Source organism: Cryptomeria japonica, chromosome 5 (assembly GCF_030272615.1).
Source record: "Cryptomeria japonica chromosome 5, Sugi_1.0, whole genome shotgun sequence".
In the NCBI taxonomy this organism is placed as follows: Eukaryota; Viridiplantae; Streptophyta; class Pinopsida; order Cupressales; family Cupressaceae; genus Cryptomeria; species Cryptomeria japonica.
The window spans coordinates 933054059-933079251 of record NC_081409.1 but is presented as its reverse complement, the minus strand read 5'-3'; the positions used below and the strand labels follow the sequence as shown (position 1 = coordinate 933079251).

The following is a 25193-nucleotide window of genomic DNA, read 5'->3' as shown; positions in this document are numbered from 1 at the left end:
CTTTTTCTTTTCAATTGCCTCCTTTAGCCAAGGAGGAGTGATCACAGTAGAGCCAAGGACATTAGTGATGGCATTGCTCAATCATTGAGTACAACTAAGTTTGAACTATCAAAAATTGTGTTTGAAATATCATCTTCCCCAATCTGGTGGCAGATAAGAGAATCATTCTCTTGGGCATTACCACTAGCATCTGTCAAGTCAATGTTAGTTGGCAGGGGTAAAGGTTCCTTTAACTATTATCTTCTTTGAAGATGATGGCACATCTTCCTCGCACTTATATTTCAATTTTCTCCTCTCTTTTGGCTCTTCCCCATCTCCTCCTGATTGAGAAAGACCTCCTCGAGTTATAGAGACTGGAGTGGTCTAAACACTTGTGGTGCTGGGACCTTGTGATGCACTCCGTTTTGAACAGGTTGACTCCTTAGGAGCAAAAGAACCAAAGCATTCTTTGGTTTAATTTTCTATCCATTTTCTTGTCATTTCCACTACACGAGCAGTCATTTTCTTACCATGTGTTGTGACCATTTCACACATCGCCCCATCGCAAATGGGGACCCCCTCCTTTTGCTTGTCTTTTGTTCGTTTTCGCTTTCGTCCTTAGGATTTTGTTAGTCTGTTAGTTGTCTGGATTTAGGGTCAAGCCTTAGGGTTTTCATTTTTGTCTCTTCAGGCCAGAATCCAGTCGTTTTGAGGGCTTTTGAGCTTCCTTTTCTAGGATGCAAATTTTGAATGCAATGAATTCGCCAGAATGGTCTAATTTTCAATTGGAATGTTGATGCAGAGCTTAAATTTGTCTAAGTGTTGACAGTCAAATGTGAATTTTTGTCCGATTGAATATTTTGACCAAATTTTGACCTTTTTGATTTTTGATCCTGGGCATTGGAATTGATTTGTTTTCGCCTTGTGAAGTGTTAAAATGTGAAAAATCATGTTATTTTGGCCTGTAGGAGCAAAATCGCTCCTGTCCCTCAGTGAAGGACGGGAGCTCGTTTTCAAATATCTCACTATTCCTGCAGAGTCGAGACGAATTTCAAATTGGAAGTGATGGAGAACGGCGAGATCTTTCCATTGAATATAAATTGAAGATTTTCATGAGCACAGAAACGCCTCCAGGAGGAAAATCGCTCCTGTCCCTCAGTGAAGGACCGGAGCTACAAATCAAATTTTGCCTTGTCCTTGCGAGATTTCGATGACTTGATAATTTGAAAGGGTCCAAAGGAAGATGCTTTACCAAATGAATATAATTTGAGATGCAAAAATGAAGGAGAATGACCTAGAATGACCAAATCGCTCCTGTCCCTCTCCAAGGGACCAGGGCGAAGTACGTTATAGCTCCCGTCCCTCTCCAAGGGACCAGAGCGATATCCTTCATTAGGCAAAATCCAGGCAAAAACCAAGGCAAGTTTACGTTCAAAAGCAAGAGAAAGCATGAGAGGAACTCGTTGAATACAAATTGAAGATTTTTTAACGTCCACAAAGGTCCCAAAAGGCCTAGTTCGCTCCTGTCCCTCAGGAAGGGACCAGAGCGATTTTTGTTATAATTGATTTTCTTGCCAAGTTACAAGCAATGTCAAGGCGTGGACGAATGGAGTGGAGTACGACGAGTCCGTTGAATATAAATTTAGAACCTGACAAAGTGAAATAAGAGCCACAAAAGGAGGATCGCTCCTGTCCCCCTCCAAGGGACCAGGGCGATATAGTGAATATATTGCTTTTCCTCCAAGTTCAAAACCGACCCAAGTCAAGACAAGGAGGCAAAGGACATTTTAAGACGTCTTCATCAAGCACAAGCACTTAAAGGTTATCATAATGAAGAGATTTGCACTCTAAGACCTAGATCGCTCCTGTCCCTCAGGAAGGGACCAGAGCGATGTCAAGTATATTGGTCATTTCAGGCAAGATTTACGTAAGATCAAGGCTTCGCAAGGTTACACAAGGTCCAAGGCGTTCTTTGAAGATCGCATGCAAGAGTTTTTGGACGTCCAAACGTTGCTAGTCATGCTAAAAACTCACATCGCTCCTGTCCTTTGGACAAGGACCAGGGCGATCCTATCAAAAGCACGCATATTCCTTCAAGATCAAAGCTAGGCGAGGATGAATAAGGTGAAGGACGGCGTTTGGAAAACATCACAATGAAGATCGAAGTTTAAAATTGCCAAGGTTAAGGAGAAAATTATGGATCGCTCCTGTCCCTCTCCAAGGGACAAGGGCGATGATCCCTTTAAAATGTCCAAACACATCATGAAGACAAATGGATCGAGCGCAAAAGGAATGAGCATAGATGTTATTCGCTAACAATGAAAGATCGAGGAGCAAAGATGCATATTGAACGTGGAAATTTGGAGATCGCTCCTGTCCCTCTCCAAGGGACAAGGGCGATGAACACTCAAAAGGCATTTAAGTACGCATGCAAGATGATCAAATTCGAAGGACTCATCATGACGATCAATATTGAACGTGGAGATGAAGGAGTTGAACGTGAAAAATGCAAAATCAAGACAAAATAATGGATCGCTCCTGTCCCTCTCCAAGGGACAAGGGCGATGAGGTACGTCCCTTTATTTTCATAATCTTGGCGCCAAATAGACAATTCGAATTTCCTTAAATGCTAAGTTCGATAAAATTGAAAATCCATTTAATTTGGCATTTAATATGGCGTTAAGCATTTATTAATTATTTTGCCTTTATTAAAATCGAAATTTGCAAATAAAAAACGTAAGGCATTTAATAATTAATTAATTAATTAATAAAAATCGCATGGAGCGCTCATGTATCCAAGTCGGCCTTGTTATTTTAATTAAAAATCATTTTAAAAAAGTGGTTTTATCTCCAAGTCGGCCTAAGGGATGAAAGGGTGAAAGCGCTATATATGGAGGGTGAGAGATATCATTTTCACATAATCATTTTTATTCTACATGCGAATTGAGGAAAGCAAAGAAGGTGCGAAGTGTGCTTGAAGTGTGGAGTGCGAATTACGTTGAAGACCAAAGGTGGCGCTTAATTATCTAGGGTGATGCGAACTTGAAGATCCATTTGGGCGAATTTGAAGATCACATCAAAGGCGAATTTGCTAAAGACTTGAAGATCACGTTGAAATCCAAAGGTGGCGAAGTCGATCTTTTGAGGAGATAACATTGAAGATCATTTATACCTCCAATTTTGCCTAAGCGATCTTTTCCTTTTTGCATTCTAGAGTTAGCTCTCTATCGAGGTATGGCGAGTTAATTTTTATTGCTATTATTCATTCGTCGTCATATTTTAAATTTTGAAGTTTTGAATTTTGAATCTCTTAGCTCAATCGTTGTTTTTTTTTAGGAAATGATAACTCTAAAGACTTATCATGAGGTTTCCTAAAAACTTTTTCTCTCTAATCAACATTATTCATTGCAAAATATAGTTCTTATAATGAAATGTTGTGTAGGTATGGCGACCCCAAAGGCGGGAGCATCCACCAGTCGCTCAGCTCTCATGAAAGAAGATCAGAAGACCGAAGAAGTGGAGACCAAGATCGTGTCGAAGTGGAGCAACATTGGAGATACAAGCTTGGGGAACTTTAGCACGAAGAAGTTTCGAGAGGTCCCTTACATTGGCAAGCCATCACCTGTCGCCCGGAGAATAATAGAGAGTGGCATCATCAAGGCGGCCGGTTTTCCTCCAGCTATTCAGTGCCACGAGTTGATGATCGAGTGTGCCCGTCACTACAATCCACAGTCCAGGACGATCGTGTCCAATGAGGGAAACACTTTGGCGTACCTTTCAGAGGAAGCTATAAGTGAAGCTTTCCATCTTCCAGAGCACAGGGACATGATACATAAGAGCATTGAAGGAGCCAGATCAGTGTACGATGATGATCCAGATGCTTGCCTAAGCATAATCAATAAGAACTGGTTACTTAAGAGTCGTCCCCGTCTAAGCAAGGTACCGAACACACCGCATCGGATTGATTTCCAGGAGGAGTACAGAGATTTGATTACCATGCTCAACCGAGTTACAGGAGCACCTCATGCCTTCTATTTTGAGAAGTGGATGTTTTACTTTATCCAGGTGATTGTCCAGGGAAAGGGTACGATACATTGGGCTAGGATAATTAGCCATTGCTTAGACGTACAGTTGAGGAGACTCAGGGCTACTAGGTCCTTCCACATGAGTTCATACGTCATCTATGCTTTGATCAGGAGTGTTGAGTACGCAGGGCTACCTCACAGAGGAATGATTGGAAGAGGACCCGGCGAGGTCGGAGCTTGTGAATCCTATACCTACTTGCATCATCCGCCAGGGAAAAACTACAAGTTAGTTAACGATACTTTCACGATGAACATCACAAGGACGTTGCAAGGAGGGATTCACAACAGATTATCTCAGGATGCCCAGGAATTCATCAAGAGGTACGGTGCTTGGTTCATTCAGTTTCCCAAGTTCACTTACATTAGAGTGCATGGATGTCCTTTACCCCCATACATGTTGCTGAGGTATCCGACAGACAGAATTGTGTTACTTGAAGTAACAAGGCAGTTGGCAGCATATGTGAAGGCATTCAAACACAGACATCAGAATGGAGTTCAGGTACCTATTATTTTGGGTAATTCAGTTGAGGTATGTCCTAATGTCTTAGCCATGGATGACGCAGAGAAGGAGTTAGCCTTGTATTCTTTTTCATCTTTTGCTTGGAGAAATAGCTTTGATCCACATGGACATTTAGAGGAGACGGTTGGTAGAAGATTTAGACATGAGCATCAGATTGAGGATTTTATGATGAACCTCCTAGATGATCTTGAAGTGAAACGAAAGATACATTCTAGATTACCTTTGGATTTCATCAGGAAATGCAGGATTTACAGAGTGGCCGACCAAGCTCAGGACAATGGCAGGCACATCCAGTCTTCCTATGATAGAGAAAGCAAAACAATAAGGTTGGATTGGAATGAGCCCGAGGTCGTGGATTTAGATGATTTGATGGCACCAGTCTTGTCTTGTACTCGCAGATGGGTAGACGTTCAGCATCAAAAGTTGAGAGAACAAGGCATAGCTATGTCTTTTACTTTGGAAGAGAAACCAGCCGAAGGTGGAGCAAGTGTGAGTGAAGGCAATCCTAATCCTAGGAATTCAGGTGAAGGTAACCTTCGATGTGCCAGTGAGGGCAATCTCCATCCGAGAGGTTCGAAGAGAAAGGAAAGATCAGAAAAGAAAGAGCCTTCCAAGAAAAAGCAAGGTGCCAACAAAGATCAAACACCAGGTACTTCTTCCAGACCAGAAGATAGAACAGTTCGAGTGGAAGAGTCCATGGAGTCTATGGTACAGAATGACAGGCAGGAGGAAGGGCAGGCACAGCATGTTTCGTCAGATGGATGTCTCCAAGACTATGATTTAGAAGAAGATAATGAAATAACATCTCCTCCCAGACAAGAAGAAATAGTACATAAAGAAATTCAAGTTCAAGAGACAAGATCGAATATCCCAGATTGGTTGAAGGAAAGATTGACTAAGGTGATCGTAGTAGAGGACGAGGACAGTGCAATTGATTTAGAGAGCCTTGTTGGGCATTCACATGTGATAACAGAGAAGAAGAAGGCTACAAAGATGTCCAAGATGATTCGAGATGAGACTGGATCTAGGAAATTGCAGATAGCTACACCGGCAGCAGACAAATATGAGGGTGAGATCCTAGCAGAGGATTATGATATACAGACTTTTGAGTTAGGACCATCCACAGATGAGCAGTATGATCAGATGTATGCCACCATGCTCCTGATTGATAGAACAAAGGAACTTGAACCTACTTGGGACGCAGCTCTTCTAGATGCATTCGATCAGATCATCCACTTAGAAGAGAGTATCAAGAATCTTCCCGAGATTCCAATCACAGAAATCGAAGGAATTGTGACAAAATTCATTGCATATGCTAAGAAAGAGAATTGGAAAGGGAATAAGATTCTAGATGAAAGGTTGTTACAGATGACATGACATCTTATTTCTCATTGGTTGATACCTCCTAGGTTTTTGTGCCAAATTTAATATTTGTTTATGTATTTAATATTGTTCAGTAAAAAGGAGGTCATTTGTAACAAACCCTAATTAGGGTTTAGGTGTCGTGATCTTGTCCGTTGATTTACTTTCAATATGGACCTTTCATTGTAACTGGGGATGCTATTTATACCCCCATTTTTCATTTCATTTAGTAGTAGTCAAGAGATAATGGTTGATGTAATAGAGAATAGAGATTAAAGCAATTTTATTTTGTAGCAAGATTGAGTCTTGAAGAGAGAAATTCAAGCAATTGTTGTACATGATGATTTGGAAATCAATAAAATATTGAAGTTATGGTGTTTTGTTGCAAATTTCTTGAGTTATCTTCATGGTTGTTTGATACACTTGAATCGTGCTCAATCGAAGTAGTTTGTTAATTTGAAAGACTAAGTGTGAGATTTGATATTTGGTAGGATTCGCAATCCAAACCACTAGCTTCTTGCTGATTGTAGGAACGCCTTGCGTGGTCGACTGGAGAACACTTTGAGTCATTAATCTTCAATTATCATTGTGTCTTGGATATGTACCTTCGTAGTAGTGTCCTTGATCTTTGATGCATTGAATATCATTATATTACCTTAGAAGATCGCACTAATTTCAATTGAGTTGTTATCTTATGGCAAAATTGAAGTTGGTTGAGTTTTGCCAAATCTCGTCCATACTAAGTCATTCATAGGGTTAGGCTAGATTAGACCTCTTTAAACCCTATCTTTTGCTTTTTTTTGAAAAGTTCCTTTTAGTTTAGTAAAATCTTCGAGCTTTAGAATGCGTAAGACCCCTTGGAGGAAACAGCAAATCACATCATACCACTAAAAAAGCTTGTCCACACGTGGAGACCCCACTAAAAGAACCTTGGAGTCTACCTAACTGATCCTTTACGCGAATCTTCAGCAGTTAGAGACTATTTTCTCAAGAGAGGATAAGATGCCTTTAGGTATTTTATTCTGTGTATGATGGTGTACAAAATACACGTCAACACCATGCCATGTGAGCGATTGGGGAGATGAGAGAACAACATTTTGATAAGCATCTTCAATCATTTCCAAGCCATCCTCAACCAATCCTTCAAGTATAGGTATAGGCAATCCAAAGGCTCTAACTTGGTCTAGGGTCATTCTCATCCAGTCTTTTCTTTGCACTTCTCTCATGTCTGAACAATCTTCCCAGTAATACTCTATATGACGAATGCAAATAAGAGTGGCACCCATAAAATTGGCATGTATACTGTCATAATAAGACCTTGGAGATAGAGATTGGAAGTTGAATTTTTATAGAAGCCTTTTTGTAGTTCCAGCAGCATAATTGCTTTTACAAGTAAAATACGATAAGGAAACAAAGAAAGAAAACCCCCCCTTCTTCATCTTGCCAACATATTTAACATTGACTCATGCCATCTATCGGCAAACCTCCAAAAATACAAAGTAATCGGACACAAATCTAGGCAATTTGCAGGGGTTATGATTGAAGCCTCCAATTCTGAGATAGGAAAAACTATCAAAATGAATGAAATAGCTACCATAACGCATTATGAGGACCCCAATTTTTGTGCAAATTCTCTTCTCTGGTTACCCTTCAATTCTTTTGATCATGATCCACAAGAATGAATCATTGAAAATGTAATAATCTTTCTTTCCCATCTTCTTCTGTAGCTACTGAAAAAGCTCATAAATAGGTGTGTCTGGATTGGGAGAATCTAGGGTTCACAAGCTTGCCCAAGTAGCCTCACTACTCGCCAATATATAAACTAACAGAACACATATGAAAAGAATTTCCTTGCTTGAAATTGGACAATTGCTAATGCAAATGGTGGCTAATTATCTTTCCCCAATCGATATACTGGTTATCATTGCAAATGATTATTAGAAATTGACACATCCAATATACAAATTCTTCCGCCTATGCACTCCCAAAAATGCGGTGCAACAAAACAACCACATCCTCAATTTCTTTCACAAAAAGCCCTCTTCTCAAGATTGTGGGAAGCCGCAACTTGCCTTTCAATTTCACCTTGAACCAGGCCATTGCAATTCTACCCAAACACCATTCCTCCTTGTCGAAGAAATAATCCCAACCACCATTGAGTGATGCATCAACTAATTCTTCTCGGTCTGGCAACTTGAATGCATCAGATACAATCTCTGAATTAACTCTGGCAACCATCGAGCCATCAGATGCTCTAATTTCACGAGACTCTGGGTGATGAGGATTAACACAAGATACTATTAACTCACGACAGGGAACTGCTTTGGGAAAACCTCCAACTTCAAGAAGGCCACTCTCTACCATTTTCCTTACTATTGGAGAAGTGGAATCTACCCTTAACCTGCTAAGAATTTTAGGGACAATTGCATCTCCTACATCAATGTCGAAGACGTCTTCCAAGTCATCATCTATAGCAGCAGGCATGGCAAAAACTAGGATTTGAAGACAACAAAGTAGGAAATAAAGAATGCAGGACTCGGCTATTCAGGTTAGCAAGGAATGAGCATGCAGGAAATTTACAAAGGGCTTGCCAAGTAAACTCATGGAGGGGAGACAATCATACTTCTTAGCTTGAAACACCTCTTTCAACCAATTTGATTTCTACTAAAATAGCAAAAAGAAGAAGTCTCAAGCCTAACTTGAATTATGCATGCACTCGCAATATTTTCTTCGCTGTCCAAGAGTTTTCTTCTGCAAGCTTCCCACAATGAAAGCAAATTTTGGACCACACCACCTTTAAAAACCAAGTCATTTAATTCTGCTTGTTTTGGCAGCGACGTACATTCAAAATTCATGTCGATCTACTTGCATGTCTTCCACCACCTAAGGTAGTAGTTAATGCCTGGTACTTGCCAACTTTTTTGAAAAGACTACTCCTTGAAAGATGGGACATCTTTCATAGTTGGAGGATCGTGGACTTTTTGAAAACTTGAACCACCGTAGAAGAGGTACAAAGGTTTGAAAATCTCCCGACTTACCAATAACAAAGACTCGAATACGACTTAAGATGCTTTCACCGAGTAGTCGGAGAATCGACAGTTTTATGAACTAATGAACCAATAGACAAAAAGTACAAAGGTTCAAGAAAGGCCCAATCTGCCAATAACAAAGACTTGAATAACAAGTAAGAAAACAGATGACTTACAGTAGTCGAGCAATAGGCAAAAACATGAACTTTTGAACTATACACATTAGGTAGAAAAACTTGAAACTTTGTCAATTAGGTACGTGAAAGGGACAAAAGACCGACTACCAATGAATACTTAGCGAAAACAGGAGAATTACTTAGGTCAAGTATCATTTTTAGACCATGACTTTGAGTATTTAGCATGGAGACCAAAAATTTAGATTATTGGGTAACACCAAACACCCACGTATTCTAGATAGTTGCATTGCCTCCCTATTACAAGCACATTAGGTAGTACTTCTACATCAACATTTCTTGAAGACTTGCCACTAAGGGAAACGAGGAAGCTAGTTGTAAAAAGTAAAACATTCCAACTCGTCAATAGGCTCCTATACAAATTGGGATCCAATCACATTCTTCAACAGTGTGTTATGAGTGAATAAATAAAAAGGTATTAAAGGAAGAGCACAAGGTATTGATAGGAGGAGATCTAAGGCTAGAAAAGTCCTCTTGGCCAACATATGGTGAGCAACACTACCTGCTCCTGCGAGAAAAGTCTTTAGATCCCTCTTTGCTAAACTTTGGCAACTTTTCCCTCTACATTCAAACTTGCTAGATGGGTCACCATTACTCAAAGTGACTACAATGTCTAAAAGCTTCTCCTTCGGAAATACTGGTCAAGACTTTCCTTTCATCCTAAGGCACTATCAAACACATCCAAACCCTTGACCTTTTTAAAGACCTTGATAATTCAACAACTACTATTACCACCTTTAAGATATCTTCTCGCTCCAACCCCCAATCCTGTTGTCCAAAAATCAAGTTACTCTTCAATCAACAAATCTTTGACAACTTGAAGATTACTCTTGTACACTTCTTGCTTTTCATTTATCAAGAAGTTTTCAAACTCTATTTCACCATGAACACTTACCTCGTCCAAAGGGGACTTAGTTGAAACTAGAGATCCAATTGTCGCTTCCTCCAACCAGTGTTGCTCTACAATATTAGAACACAATTCTCCAATAAGGGGTAGTTGCCTTGAAACCTCAACCCACTCTTTCTCAATACACTCTCAAACATTCACTATTCCTCAATACACTCAAATATTCATAGTAGGTTGGATAAACTTGTGTCTTCATTGCCAACAATGACAATAAATTACACTTCAAATCAGACTTCTACTTACAATTTGACTCTTACTCAAGTCTAATGGATCTTTGGAGTTGGTGGCTTCCCACAAACTCCTCCATTTGTTTTTCAACTAGTTGAACAGATTGTTAGATTTCCCAAAGTTTCCCCCAGCTACACTCCAATCTTCTCTCACCTTTGTTCTTGCTTAAGCTATAATGTGCCTTTTTTGAAATAGGATTTAATCAATAATAATAATTTAATTAGAATATAAATAAATAAATAATAAAATATAATATACTATATTTACAAGTTAATTAAGTTTAATGAAAAGTCAAGAGGCATGCTATGAAGAGTTGTGATTCCCTCAAACTTGACATATAAAAGCGAGAAAAGTTCATTTGAAAGAGGATGAGTAAGGGAAAAAAAAGAATGGTGCATAGGAATTAAGAAAAGGTAAATTGAAGAAGAAGGAATGGGAAGGAAATAAGTAAGTGATTCCCTCGAAAGAGCAGAAATAATGAAGGGTTGTGACTCTTTCAAAAGGTGATAATTATGAAAGTTGTGGCCATTACAAAGGGCAGACATGATGAAGAGGTGTGACTCCTCACTTGAAGATATAAGTGGGAGGACAAATTCAATTAGAGAGGAGGAGAAAAGAGGAAGAGAATAAGAGGAAGCAGCATTTAATCTATAATCAGAAGTGCAGATCTGATTTGAATGATAAGGCAAGCAATGAGGAGATATGACTCTTAAAATGGGTGTCTCTTTTCAAAGGGATGTGTCTCCTCGATATAGTATGAAAGTGCAAAAGGAATTAGGCAATCGAAGAAGAGCAGAAGTAAACATACATCAAACACAATCAAGGAAGAAACAATCAGTTTCATAATTAATCAAAATGGTCAGCAGGCTTATATATTTTCAAGTGATGGGATCTAAATCAAGATTTAAAGATTGGCAATTTGCATTTCCTAAATATACTTCATAACCTTTTGGGAATTCTAGGGCAAAATATAAGAAATCCCAAAAGGGGTACATTGCAATTGGTATCAGTGCTATCCCTCCTGCCATCTTACGAAAGGTAGTAAATGCAACCTAACCAGGGCACAAAATGGATTATGGGCAAAAGGATGGGTTAGGCCCACTTTCTGGCTCAAAATGGATGATGGGCAAAAGGATGGGGTAAGGCCCACTTTCTAGCTCAAAATGGATTATGGGTGGAAGGATGGAGTTGGGCCAACTTTCTGGCTCAAAATGGCTTAATGCGGAAGGATGGGGTTAGGCCCACTTTATGGTTCGAAATGGATTATGGGCAAAAAGATAGGGTTAGGCCCACTTTCAGGCTCAAAATGGATTATGGGCAAAAGGATGGGGTTAGGCCCACTTTCTAGCTCAAAATGGAATATGGGCAAAAAGTTGGGGTTAAGCCCACTTTCTAGCTCAAAATAGATTATAAGCAGCAAATGGTGTTAGGCCTACTTTCTAGCTCAAAATATATTATAAGCAACAAGATTGGGGTTAGGCCCACTTTGTAGCTCGAAAAAAAAATAATGGAACTAACAACACATGTAATTATGTGTATACTCCATGTCTGCATATATATATTCATGTGTGTATACTAGTTCTTTATGAATATAGCCCAACTTCATCTAGGCAATGGCACAAATGTTTAATAACAAACAATTACGACAGTGCTTGTACAATTGTAATATAATTGGAATGTAATAGAACATGCAAGCGAGTTGTAGATGACAACAATCATCCTTATACAATTCAAAAAATAGGCTAGCAAAGATCTTGTAAAAATTAAACTACCTTCCCAAACTTTAAAAATCATATTTAAAGCAACCCACAAGAGTCAACAACCACTTACAAACAGCTCCAAGCAATTACCCACAACTCAAAAAAAAAAAAAAAACATTGCCAAATAAATTACAAAAAGGGAATCAACTGTTTCATATTGGTAATTTAATAGTACTTTCATTTTCTAGAGCAGCGTGAAAGAGAATTATATTAAGAGTGTGAAAGGGAAATTATATCACAAAGGAAGCAATTGCAAAGTTCAACTTAATAGGTTTTGAATCAAATAGCATAGGATAGAGTAACAGAAAATGTTTTTGAAAAAGAATCTTACATCTCAAAAGACCATAAATGATATTGAAATGTTCTCATTGATAACTATTTTAGCAGGTTTTTAAAATAGTAAAGGAAGTGTTATATATTTTTCCATAAGATTACAACGACCTGCAAGTACAAAAGAAGAGAGCAACTATTTGACCCACAACTTTAGCTATTATTATTCAAGTAAGATTTCCTTGATTTTGCATATAAGTGGATGATGGAGCTAAAAACATTGATGGACTTTGAGTTGAGAAATTGAGACAAGTTTCAATGAAAACTCAATCTGGACCGTTAAAGAGATTATAGGTACACGAGGAGCATTCCCTTTCAACGGACAGTTGCTACTAAAATCTAAATGGACCGTTAAAGAGAATATATGAGGCCTACTGCAAGAGGGATCAAGATAAGACCACGAGACTAAGGCATGACTTCTCTCAAGGTATGTATTAGTTTTCCTGATACCTATCTAACATGCATGGAATGCTATGCTATATGTCTAAAGCATGCATGTATTGTTATTGTACTCCTTATAGGCATTTTGAACCTCCATGCGTATGGCGAATCTAAATGCAATGTAATTCCCTAACAATTGCGAGGCATGCATTTAAGCTGAGAGTTTCACCAATTAACAAAGCATTAAGCCTGTAGAATGTATAGAAAATTTAAAGATATCTAAAACAATCCTTCATTTTGATATTAAATATTGGTATAGTCAATTTTTTTCAGCACTACAAGCTGATTTCTATCTTTTTTATAGGAACCATTCTGCTTTTCATTCCCCAATATCTATATATTGTTAGGTATATACTTCTGCTTACCATTTGATTGTACAACTATCACTGCCCTACCCACTGGTCATTAAAACATGATGGCTAGTGTCAAATTAAAGCTCCAAATTATCACGCTTTGTTAGCATCTGAAAAGAAATTTGTCCCAAACTAACCTTGATAATCTAAACAACCACCTTGGTGTTATTGTTGACAATTGAAATGTTAAAATTATTTTGAATAGTCAAGATCACAAGAATTCCAAGAAAACAAACCTCTTTAGGTTGATATTAAGCCAATAGAGTTTCACTTCAGTACAGTTTGGCTTTCTATAATTACTTTTGGCAAGTACTGTTAAACAGTTCAAATATGTTAAAAAATCAGATACAAGCCTTCCTTAGCATTTATGATACTGTAACCTATTTCCCACTAAACTGAGTCTTTGGATTTCTATAAATGGAAAGCATTACAATGAGCCTAAGCCAAGTGATAGTAGCGTCAAATACTGACAAAAAAAACAGCACATCTCTTAACCATTCCATGTTAATGTCCTTAACATCAGATGTAGGAACATACCAAAGAACGTGTCCCTATTTTAATGTCCTTAATCAAGGTCACTTACCTACGATTTGCCTTAGCAAATTGATGAAATCTGGCAATCCTTTGATGATGAACCACGTCCTAGCAGCTAACGCTCAGTTCTATTAGAATAGCGAATTTGTGCAGTTAGGGTATCATAATAGGTTGGTGGATAGTAAATGTGTTGATACATAGGAGATATTTTCCACAGCAAGTCAAATTATGATATTTTCCCAAGAAACTCATGAAACATGGGTCAAGGATTTTGACCCGAAAACAACACAATTGAATCCTAATAGCAATATCATAATAGTAAATATGTTTCTTGGGTGATTTTTTCACAATTTTTTTCGCGATTTAAACCTTTAAAAATCATTGAACATTGTTGAAAACTGTAGCTGATTAAATCGGGATTTTCTGGCAGGGAAATTTTTTCAGCTAGGGATTTTCTAAAAATCACAAAAATTGGGATTTTTTGAGGATTTATGCTTCTATGCTAGGTTACTGGATTCGCCTCTGGGCCCCCCTGGTATGGGTTTTAGTTTGACCGGGTCTGTGGTACGGGTCCGGTTCGAACTGGGTTCGACCAGGGTTCGAAAAACCCAGAGGTGGTTCGACCCTGGTCGAACCCAGTCGAACCCGGGGTCGAACCCAGTTGAACCCGGGCGGACCCAGGTCGAACCCAGCAGTGTTTATCTTGACAGCTATATGTGTGTGGTCTGGAGCAGTTGATTCCTTGTGTTTATTCTTGAGCTTCGTTTCTTTTTGGCAGCCGTTGTATTTGGCACATATTAAATGGCGCATATTCCAAGTAATATGCGTTATTCTTTTGTGGCTGTGAGTTTGTTCGATGATTTTTTTTGTCAGAAATGTTCTTTCCAGCGCCAATTTCTGCTTTATGCGTTTCTATTTGAAACAATTTTGGGCTGCAGTTTCTTTTGTCTGTCAGAGCTAATGCGTCATTTGTTGGAAAATGATTTCTCTTTTCTACAGAAAAACCCGTATATGCCAAGGTAGGGATCTCGTGTTGCTTTTGGAAAAGAAAGTCACTTTTGGATGATCCATTTGATGATTAAACTTTAAGTTTATATTGTTGAAAGTTGAAACAATGATACTTGAATATTTTGTCATTTTGATATTAAACTTGATGTATATGATGCTATTATAGTATTATAGTATGATCATGATGCTATGATTACAAGTTTATGTTTGTTTTGTTGTTTATATGATGCTATGTGACATGCAAATTTTAATTCATGCTTATAGGCTTCACAAATATCAATATATATATATACTAAGTCACCAAGTTAGGCCGAATTTCATCCTTGAAGTTCAAAATTCACCGAACTTTTTAAAAAAAAAAATTCGTTGAAATTCGCGGAGCTTCAAATTTTTTATTTATTTTTTTTTTTTTTTTTTTTTGGCCTTCTTTTTCTGTTAATATTTTTTAAACAAATCTTCAGTCTGTCATGAGTCGCGGCCTGCAGGAGAAGTTCGCCTGCAATTTTTGCCTGTCGTTCGTGCCCTAGCATATGTTTCCTATGGTTTATATTTTATAAATAAGTCATCTTTTTGTAACGATTTCAAATCTATTTATCAATGTTAAACTATTTAGGCAATTTTATAGATATATTACATATATTTATTGAAACAATTTAAAAATTACATATGGCAAATTTAATTTGAATTTTTCCCTCATCGAACTTCATTCGAATTTCAAAGTTGTCGAACTTTGAATTCGAATTCGAACCTGGTGACTTAGTATATATATAAAATTTACATGTTTTTGTACTAACGAACCCAAACGAACCCAAACCCCTTTTCAAAATTTTGCCGTACCGGCGTACTGGGTTCTTTGAACCCGAACCGGTAACTTAGCTTCTATGGTTTGAACAAGAGAAGAAATCTTGTTTGTATCACATGTGCAATTGTATGGACAGGTTTGGTGCCAAGTATTAATTTAGTAAGTTGCAACCAAATTTAGCCTTTTCGTTTGTGTACGTTCTTCCAATAAATTAACTTTTTGCTATCATTCAATAAGATGGTGTTCATGCACCGCAACCATCGATATTTTGCCTTCAAAATTTTGAGGTTTGAAGTTAATAAGTTAAAGCACATCACTTTTTTTTTGACCATTTAAATTGCTATTGATTTGAATTTCTTGCATATGAAACTATCCTTATGAAACCCATATATTGTAATTACTAATGTAAGGTGTTGTCAAAAAGAATAAACTAACTAATCTGGACAAGGTTGATCTTGAATCATAATAGATTGTTGTTGTGAATAAGGTTTTGTACCTAGCTAGTTCCTAGTAGGGTACTTATTCACATGACTTAAGTTTACTTAGGTCCTGGGTGTTCTTTTGGAAGTTTTAGTTGTCTAGATAAGATCATATCATATCTTATCTTTGTGACTTTTGTTTAATTCTAGTTACCTAGGTCATTTAATATTTGTTTGAGGTAATTGTCTCATAACATGGGATTACAACCATTGTATCTTCTCTAATCATATCTCTCACCTTGTCTTTATAAGCAAGGCCTCTCATATATATTTCAAATTCAATCAATTAATCTTGCATCGTTAAAGCGAGCTATTCTTTCCATTTTCTCTCTTCTAGAAGTTATTTTGGTCTTACAGGTGTTCCTAGAGTGTTGGGAGTTCACAATTAACTCCTACATTAGTCACTAATGATGCTGAAACAATGTTTGAAGAGAGAATTTGACCATCTTCAATGAGGCATTGTGTGAATTCAAACAAATTTAAGAGAACCAGGAAGTAAGAGCTTCAACTTCACATTAATTAGCCTTAAAAACCTTGGCAGATTTTGTTGTGTATCATACATTGTAATTGACTTGTTGAGAGTGAATATTCGACAATTTTTATAAAAAGGTTTGATTAGGCATTACTGGATTACTGGACAGTTCCAATTTTTATGTTGTTTTTTTTTATTTATCTATATGCAAAAATTCGGCATGAACTAATAAAATCAATATTCTTTCCTTTTTTTGTAAATATTACATTTCTTGCTTTTATCATTTTTTTCTGTTTAAGCCCATATAATTTAATTCATTTAAAAAATTTGCCTCTAGGGTGAATATCGTGTTAATTCAATGCTATTACTGTTTTGTTATTATCATTTTTCTTATCTGATTGTTTTCGTTGTTCCATATGGGTGTATACCAGCACCCTTGACAGCTTTTAAGCACAGAATTTATCCACAGAAACAAAACATAACAATCTTTACAATTATTGTTTAGTTTATTTAGCATTAGTGATTGTGGAGTCTGTCCCCGTTTGTTTTTTGTTTATTTTTATGACATTATTTGTAATGTTATTATTTCACAACAATTATTTTAAACCTCTTAAAATGGGAAATTATGTTGAATTCGTTTGTCTAATTTCAAAGTAAATCTTAGCTATTCTTAGTTTTATTGTTTTTAACCAAATAAATTCAATATCATATATTCATATGAATCAATATTGAATAATCAGTTAAATATTTTTAACAGATTCAGTTAATGTTTGATTAATTAATTCCATAAATTGTCCTCAAAACTTCTATATAAATGCCTTGCAATGGATGAAAGATAAAACTGAATGCCTTAAAAAAAATTAACAAATCTAATTAAAGTTTAATTAACTAATTCCATAAATCGTCCTCAGAACTTATAAATAAATCCCTTGCTATGGATGAAAGATAAGACTGAATGCCAATTTGGATTTACAACATCAAACCTCAAAGGATTGCTTTGACTTTTGAGGAAGGGACAAGTATGAAGAATATGATAGTGAATGATGTATCAAACTAATTAACCAAAATAAAGACAAAGCAATAAAAGCCCACAGGACACCATTTCTAAAGGCTTGGACATGGCATCCGGTGAGAATGAAAAGGTCCTAAGAACCACAAAGACCATATGCAAGTTAAGGGAGAATCTAACAAAAGAGAACCCTCTATCAGGGCACCTAAGCCAACGGGAACTTATTCCCAAACAATGAAAAGCAAGAATCAACTCAAACTGCCCCATAACATGTCAAAAAATTAATTAGCAATACCATAAAAAGGATAATAGATGGAATATTGTTGGTCTTTCTCCTTGACAGACATCAGATTATTTGACTGTTAGCTTACCAAGATAGAGTAATCAACATTACAGCCACAAAATAACACATTGAAATAAGAAATTATAGACTAAACATACCGTTTTGCTAAGACATCTATAGGCATTTCATAGCCCCATTTGAAACGAAATTCTGCAGCCTCATTCCGTGCATGCTGGACCAATGACCTTGCATCAGCTGTAGAAAGGTAAAAGCATCTGACATTTCAAAAAACTAGCTTGTATAGACACAGATTTGTGCATAAATATTCTAGATTTTTCAAAGCAACTTATTATTAATAATTTTTCCTCTGCGAAAAGTATAGTATGAAAGATTTAAAAGAGATTCTCTGGTCGGTGAATCTGGACCAAGTGGTTCAATGCTTTTAGCTAGTGTGGTCAATAAAGTTTAACATCTACTCCAAGTTGTTGGATTGGACTTTATACTGAAAACAAGACAGATGTCTGTTAAATCTATTAGTAAAATTATAAAAGTTTACTGTAAAAACTGTGAGATTGAATCTCACATAGCTTAAATTGAAGATTTGCTATGACATCATTACTGCTGAATGGATAATAATTCACCATATTTCATATGAAATGCCTTTAGGCATTCCTAAGTGAATTAGCACAAAAATATGCCATAACATACATTTTAAAGAAATCCATAAGATAAACTTGAAATGCCTTCAGGTTTTCATCAGTAACCTTATAATAGAAATACGCCATTACATACATTGAAAGAAATTTATATGGTACAATAGACTTTCTAAAACTTGTCTTATTTACTACATTAGAAAAGAAAAATATGCATAGTTTTACTGCAGGTAATCTACAATGGCGTCTATAACATGAATTCATTCATATCAAGTGTTTGTAGGTTTTCTCTGCAACAGGGCTTTAAGCCAATTTAATTTGTTTCTGGGTTTTAAGTTATGATGATAGGTGGGCACTTGGGTGCTTTATTATTAAAATCTGTTTTTGGGTTATACTAGTCACCAAGAGACGGGGATGGATACTGACACAGGAGATGGGGATGGGTAGCAGTACACCATTTTTTTTTTTAAATTGGAGACAGCAACTATATATGCATATATATTTCTACAGAAACAGTGAAACGTGCAATGTTTCTCTCTTTTCTATTTTTGTTGCTAAATTTTTGACAAAACTACTGAGGCACATGCTGGACAGATTCCTTGGGATTTACTGTTTTTTGTGTGTCTATCTCATTAAATGGTTGACCAAAGACCATACACGAGCATAAGGAAATTAAATAGACGTTTCACAGAATTAAAGTTAACATTCATTTCACAAACAATATATATAGATTATATCAATGTTGGAACAGAAACAGTTAACAATTTTCTAACCTCAAACATAAGTCTAAAACACTTCTTGTAGTCCCACAGAAATAGCTTAGGTCTTCAAATGCTGGATGTTGAAAATAAATTTCAGTGTCACCCTCTTTTGTTCAAGGCCTTTCCAACCTCACGAATTCCCTTTTTTGAATGTAGCATGTATTTTTGACCTGCTTGTGGTGGTCCAATCTTTTATTTCTGCTGTCACAACCTCCTATATTTTCTAATAGAGGAGATGCAAGAAATGCTGATAATTTAAGGAGGCGAGTATGTAGTTATAACACCCTTCTAAAACTCCCCACATCCACCATGAATAAACAAACCCTTGACCTGCTTGTTTTAACCAGAAAGGAAGCCCTTACGCTACCTCCAAAAATTGTGATTCTACACTAGGAGACCTTTGAATCCAATAAAAAATCTCTATGCAAGGTCGCATGACGTTTAAATCTGAGCACAAGTCATAAAAACCTCCAGAAAGCTGCAAATGTTTGCAAATAGATGTCCAGGTGGTCAGAATAGTTAACACCAACATTATTTTTCCATGTCATAAACCCTTCTATGCAATCCTTGTCCCCATGCATCACCCTTTTTACACTAATTTTGTCATTTAATGATTCACACAATCTGAACTTACCTATTTAATGTAAAAATTGCAACTTTGCAGCTGGAAAAAAATGTGACCTATTTAGTTGATCTTCCTAAATATTCAAGACCTTTAGTATAGCGCGACCTACTTGGTCATTCCCACAATTTTTTTGTAAGAATTTAAAAATTCATAAACACCTCTTACAGCTGCAACCAGTTGAAGAGTATTAATCTAGCTTCAAGAATTTGCCCATAAATCTTTGGTATTGCTCTTAGCAGAAAAGATTAGTATTGCCCAAAACGAGCTCTAAATTCCCTAGAGGATCCTTCCATTTCAATTATCTATTTTCCCTATAAATCTTACTAACAAACTTCAACAATCTTTGCTTAATTCTTAGCCTAGTCTGCCATTGTATGATTTTCATTTTCTGCAAAGAATTATTTATTTTTCATGGGCTTAGTTGGCCCTCTTCTAACAACCATCATTAATAAAATTTCGATGTTGTATATTAGTTGTGGTTGATTTGAAATGATAATTCGATGTTGTATATTAATTACAAAGGAGATGAAGGCTCCTTATATAGAGAAGGCAAGAGGAGATCTTTCCATAACAGAAACGATCGAGAATAAAAACACGAAAAAACAGAAAGGAAACTTCCTAAAACTAACTAAAGACGAAAAACATAAATGGAAGTTTCTAAATACTAAGTAAATGACTAAGATGACCATTATATCAATATTACAATATTATTTTAATACCCTCCCTTAATGGTCATTCAACTAACTACCCTACAAAAGATGTGACATAATTTGCAAGTCATTTGGCCATGAATGCATAGAAGGCTGCCCTGTTCTCCTCAGAACGCTCTACGACATGAGCCTGTTGCTGAGACCCTCCCTGGTTCTGCTAAACTTTTGGATATGACCAAGTTTACCACAATCCTTCGAACATGATGTTGGGTAACAATGAGATCCCTCCCTTTATCCAGAGACACCGAGATCAGCTTCTCAAAAAACTTCAATTTCTGTTGACAAAAAAATCAGCAAAAAACTGAAACCATGATTTTGTGGAAAAATCGGCAAACTCTCCACCATAATTTTTTTGGAAAAAATCAAAAAACCGACTACCATGATTTTTTCCAGAAAAAACCAGAAAACCCACTACCATGAATTTTTACGGAAAAAATCAGAAAACCCAAAAATACTACAAACTAAAACCCTTCCCTGTCGCTGCCAAAAAAAATACACGCAACCAGAGAAACGAAAATCGCCCGAAATCGCCCAAACTCGGCGAGTCCGAGTCCGAGTCAGGCCAAACGAGTCCCAGGGGCTCGGACTCGGACTCGGCCAAGTCTGGAGAGTAAACTCGCCAGACTCGCCGAGTTGGCGATTTTGGCTCAAAATCGCCAAACTCGCCGAGTCCTGAGCCCCAGACTCGGCTACTGGCTGGGTTAATAAAATGACAAAAAAAAAACATTTTAAAAAGTTTTTTTAAAAAGTAATAAGTTTTTTTGGAAGGGCGAAATTTGACATTTTGGTCTCTCCGTCAGGATTATTTTATGGAATATAACATTTAAGTATAAGCTTATACTTTAAGTTATATTCCATATATACTGTCAGGATGTTTGAGAGTGGTTTCGGGCCTCCAGGAGTTATATTGCAAAATCTAGTTTTTGGAGGATTCTTCAGTTTTCCAGACTTAGTCAAATTTCAGGATCAGGACATTCCAGACTTAGCCAAATTTCAGGGCATTTGAAGATCAGGATGACATTCCAGAGTTTATCACTCACCAACTTGACCTAGCTTGGACCTTCAAGAATGATACTCACCAAGCAAGACCCAATTAGCAACAAGTGCAAAACCAGGCCCTAAGGAAGACTCTCAAAGAAACCCTAATTCAAACTTGTAATAAGTTTTTTTGGCCTCGCGGGGCGCTGCCCCTCGACCTCGCCCTGTATCGCGACAGGAAGCGCGCAAGGGGCGCTGCCCCCAAACCCCCGTCGAAAAATATGGGGGAAACTGTGTCGATAGAAGTAGAGAAAATTTAACCTCCGAGTCTGACATTGATTGGATCGACCAGGTAGATATAGAGGTTGAGACTGTAGCCATGGCAGAGGAGGAGCAGAGAGCACGAGCACAGACAGGAGATTCAGAGGCAGATAGTGACACGGATGTTCCTGATGTTGGTGAGCATGGCATGGTGTCACGGGGAGCGGCTATGGCAGTCGAATCATCCAGGAACTACCTTAGACGCCTTCGCAGGGGGCTGGGGCCGGATGGTGCAGGCTCCTCTGAGCCATAGACTTGTAGTTGTATTTACCTTTGGTATTTGTATGAAACATTTGATGATGATCATATGATGACATGGATTTTTTATTCCATGAGTTTTGTAATATTGTATACATTTGACAATATTTATATATCTATGTTTGTTATTTTCTTCAGCTACAATTTGCATTTATGCTTATGTGATTGATGTATACTTGTGTATGTAATCAAATGAGCCGAGTTTGATGATGTTATTGTGTCTTTAAGGTGTATTCAATAAAGGGTGTCTGAAACAAGTTTTAAATATTTAAAAATCTCTAAATTTCTTGAGTTTTTCACTATCCCGAGTCCAGCCGAGTCTGGAGCCGAGTCTGACGCCGAGTCCCGAGTCCGAGTCCGAGTTGGCCTTGCCGAGTCCGAGCCGAGTCCGAGTCCCGTTTCTTTGCACGCAACAGACCACCTTGTCATTGCGTGGAAAAAACAGACCCAACACGCAGCAGTCACAGCCCTCACAACCCTTCATGATTTTTATGGAAAAAATCATGCAAAACCCTTCCATGATTTTTTGTGGAAAACAAAATCAAAAAACCCTCAAGTTTTTCCTTGAAAAAATCTGTGATTTTCCTTGCTAGAAACCCTCGCGCGAATAAACCCTTCCACGATTTCAAACAGCAAACCACATTTTTCCATAAAAAAACAATTCAAAAAAATTCTTAAAAAAATCAGGTAACAACATGACTTTTCATAAAAAATCATAAAAGAACTTATGGAAATAAATTCCAAGTAAATACCCATGAATTTTAAAAAAAAATCGTCAAAAAGACTTAACCCGCTTTGATACCATGAAATGATAATTTGATGTTTACAAAGGAGACGAAGAGTCCTTATATAGAGAATACAAGAGGATCTTTCCATAATGAGAACGATTGAGAATGAAAACATGAAAGACAGAAAAGAAAACTTCTTAAAACTAACGAAAGACGAAAGACATAAATGGAAGTTTCTAAATAATAATGACTAAGATGACCATTATATCAATATTACAATATTATTTTAATATAATTTGTATATGGATCACTGGGCATTTGCCTTCATACAGTTTAGGAAGGCAAAAAATGGTGAAGTCTTATTAATAAGACCATTTTCTTGAGCATTGATACCTTCCTTATGGCGGGGGCATGAAATACCAACATGGATAGGCCTTGTTTGAGTGAGATATATGATGGCATTGACTCAATGATTGAGAAGATGAATGCCATCATAAATGACAAAGAGCAAGATCCTAAAAAAACTTTCTTCAAACAACTACACAATATCATTGAAGAAAGATAGAACAAAATGACCACTCCACTACATCCTCTTACCTTTGCATTGAGTCCCATATAGTGATGAGCTCCTATCAATGTCAACAAAGATTTCTCCATATAGAGATGTCGAAGTCAATCAAGGTTACAAGGCAACGCTTCACAGACTCTTCATTGATCCTAACATGAGGGATGTACTGAAGATTTGAGTTCATGGATTTTGTACACCCCATCAACTTTGGTATTGATGCTCTTCAAGACGAGTATAAGGTTGATGCTCATAGTTAGTGGTACTTTCATGGCTGATCATTCACACACCTACAACCTCATGCAATCAAAATTTAATCACAAGTCATAAGAAAAGAAAAAAATTGTTTTTAAAGTTTCATTATATTTTATAATTTTATAATTCTTAACTCTTTAATTTTCTGTCATGTCCCCTCCTTGATCGTTATATATATCCCAAATAGAATAATTAATTATTATTAATTAATATATTAATTACCAACAAATGGTTACTCAAAATTTATTTACTAAATATTATTATTTATTACTAATAATATTTTGTAATATAAAAATAAATTAATATTATAAACATAAATTATTAATTCCTAAAGTGTAAAAGAAAACATATATATATATATATATATATATATATAATTATTAATATTCAATATAATAATCAACCAAACATAACATCGGGTCATATTAATTATGACTGAGATGATGGAACCGATAGGAATCCTTCTTCAAGGTATTTAGTCATCGGTAAAGATTTGGCAAGCATATACCAATCTAACTAATCATTGATTAGTAGTAGCAAGGCAACCGGTAGGAATTATTAGGCAAAGGAAAAGAAAAGCGGGAGGAGGATGGGGAACGAATATTGGGAAGCGGTGACTTTTCAAGGAGTCACCGCCATTCCCAAATTCACTCTAACGGACATGACTCCCCACCAAGGACGTGGAGGAGAATAAAGGGAAGGCTCGGTTGGAGAATAGGGGGGGAGGAATACCACGGGAGGGAAGGAGACACACAAGAGGAAGTTCGATTGCCTCGGGAAAGCATTCGCACGGTCACCAGAGGTAACTCCCTAACCGTAAGGGAGGCAGCAGGTATGAACCATTGCACTGAGGGTTCAGAGTATTAAGATAGTAACTTTAATTAAATTCTCAGTATTACCGTATGCTCACAGCATGATAATGATAACTTAAATCACATTTACAGTATCACTGGATGTTCACAGCATTATAATAATAACTCTAAATTCGATTCACAGAATCATAGCAAATTAATATAAATATAACATGATATGGGACTGAGCATACTCTAAACACTGGGAACAATTAAACAGAATATAGATAGAGATTAATTCTAATTCATTGAAATTCTATTCATAAAGTAATAAATCTCTGCACTCTCAATCTTATTTGAATAAATGGAATTGATCTGATCAGATCAGAACTGTTATTAAGTTATAGAAATTGACAGTGTCCTAATAGGAGACATTACAACAATTGCCAAGTGTCGGGACATAGAGCTTGAGAAATGGATACCTCATACCACCATTATTGAATACATCATAAATATTCTCCAATTCGTATGTCTTAGAACTCCAGTTCGTAGGTGCGATGGATTGTGTAATACAAAGGTATTTAATAAAACTTAATGCATATGTTACAAAGGGTAAAGTACATTGCTATATATATATATATATATATATATATATATATATTCAATCAGAACAAGGAGTAACATAATGATTATAAATATAGATATTGATTATAATAGATAGGTAATGAAAGAAGTTAAGGTTAATGAATGTAATTAATGTATACGTAATGTGT

General features: G+C 36.7%; 1 protein-coding gene across 1 annotated transcript in view; it reads right to left on the bottom strand.

The window, feature by feature from the left end:
- The window catches only part of LOC131035746 (proteasome subunit alpha type-6), a 97534-nt gene that overhangs the window by 59578 nt on the left and 12763 nt on the right, over window positions 1–25193 (bottom strand). The window contains exon 4 of the mRNA XM_057967485.2: window positions 17934–18030. Coding sequence (XP_057823468.2) covers window positions 17934–18030 — 97 coding nt within the window. The remainder of the gene's footprint in view (window positions 1–17933; window positions 18031–25193) is intronic.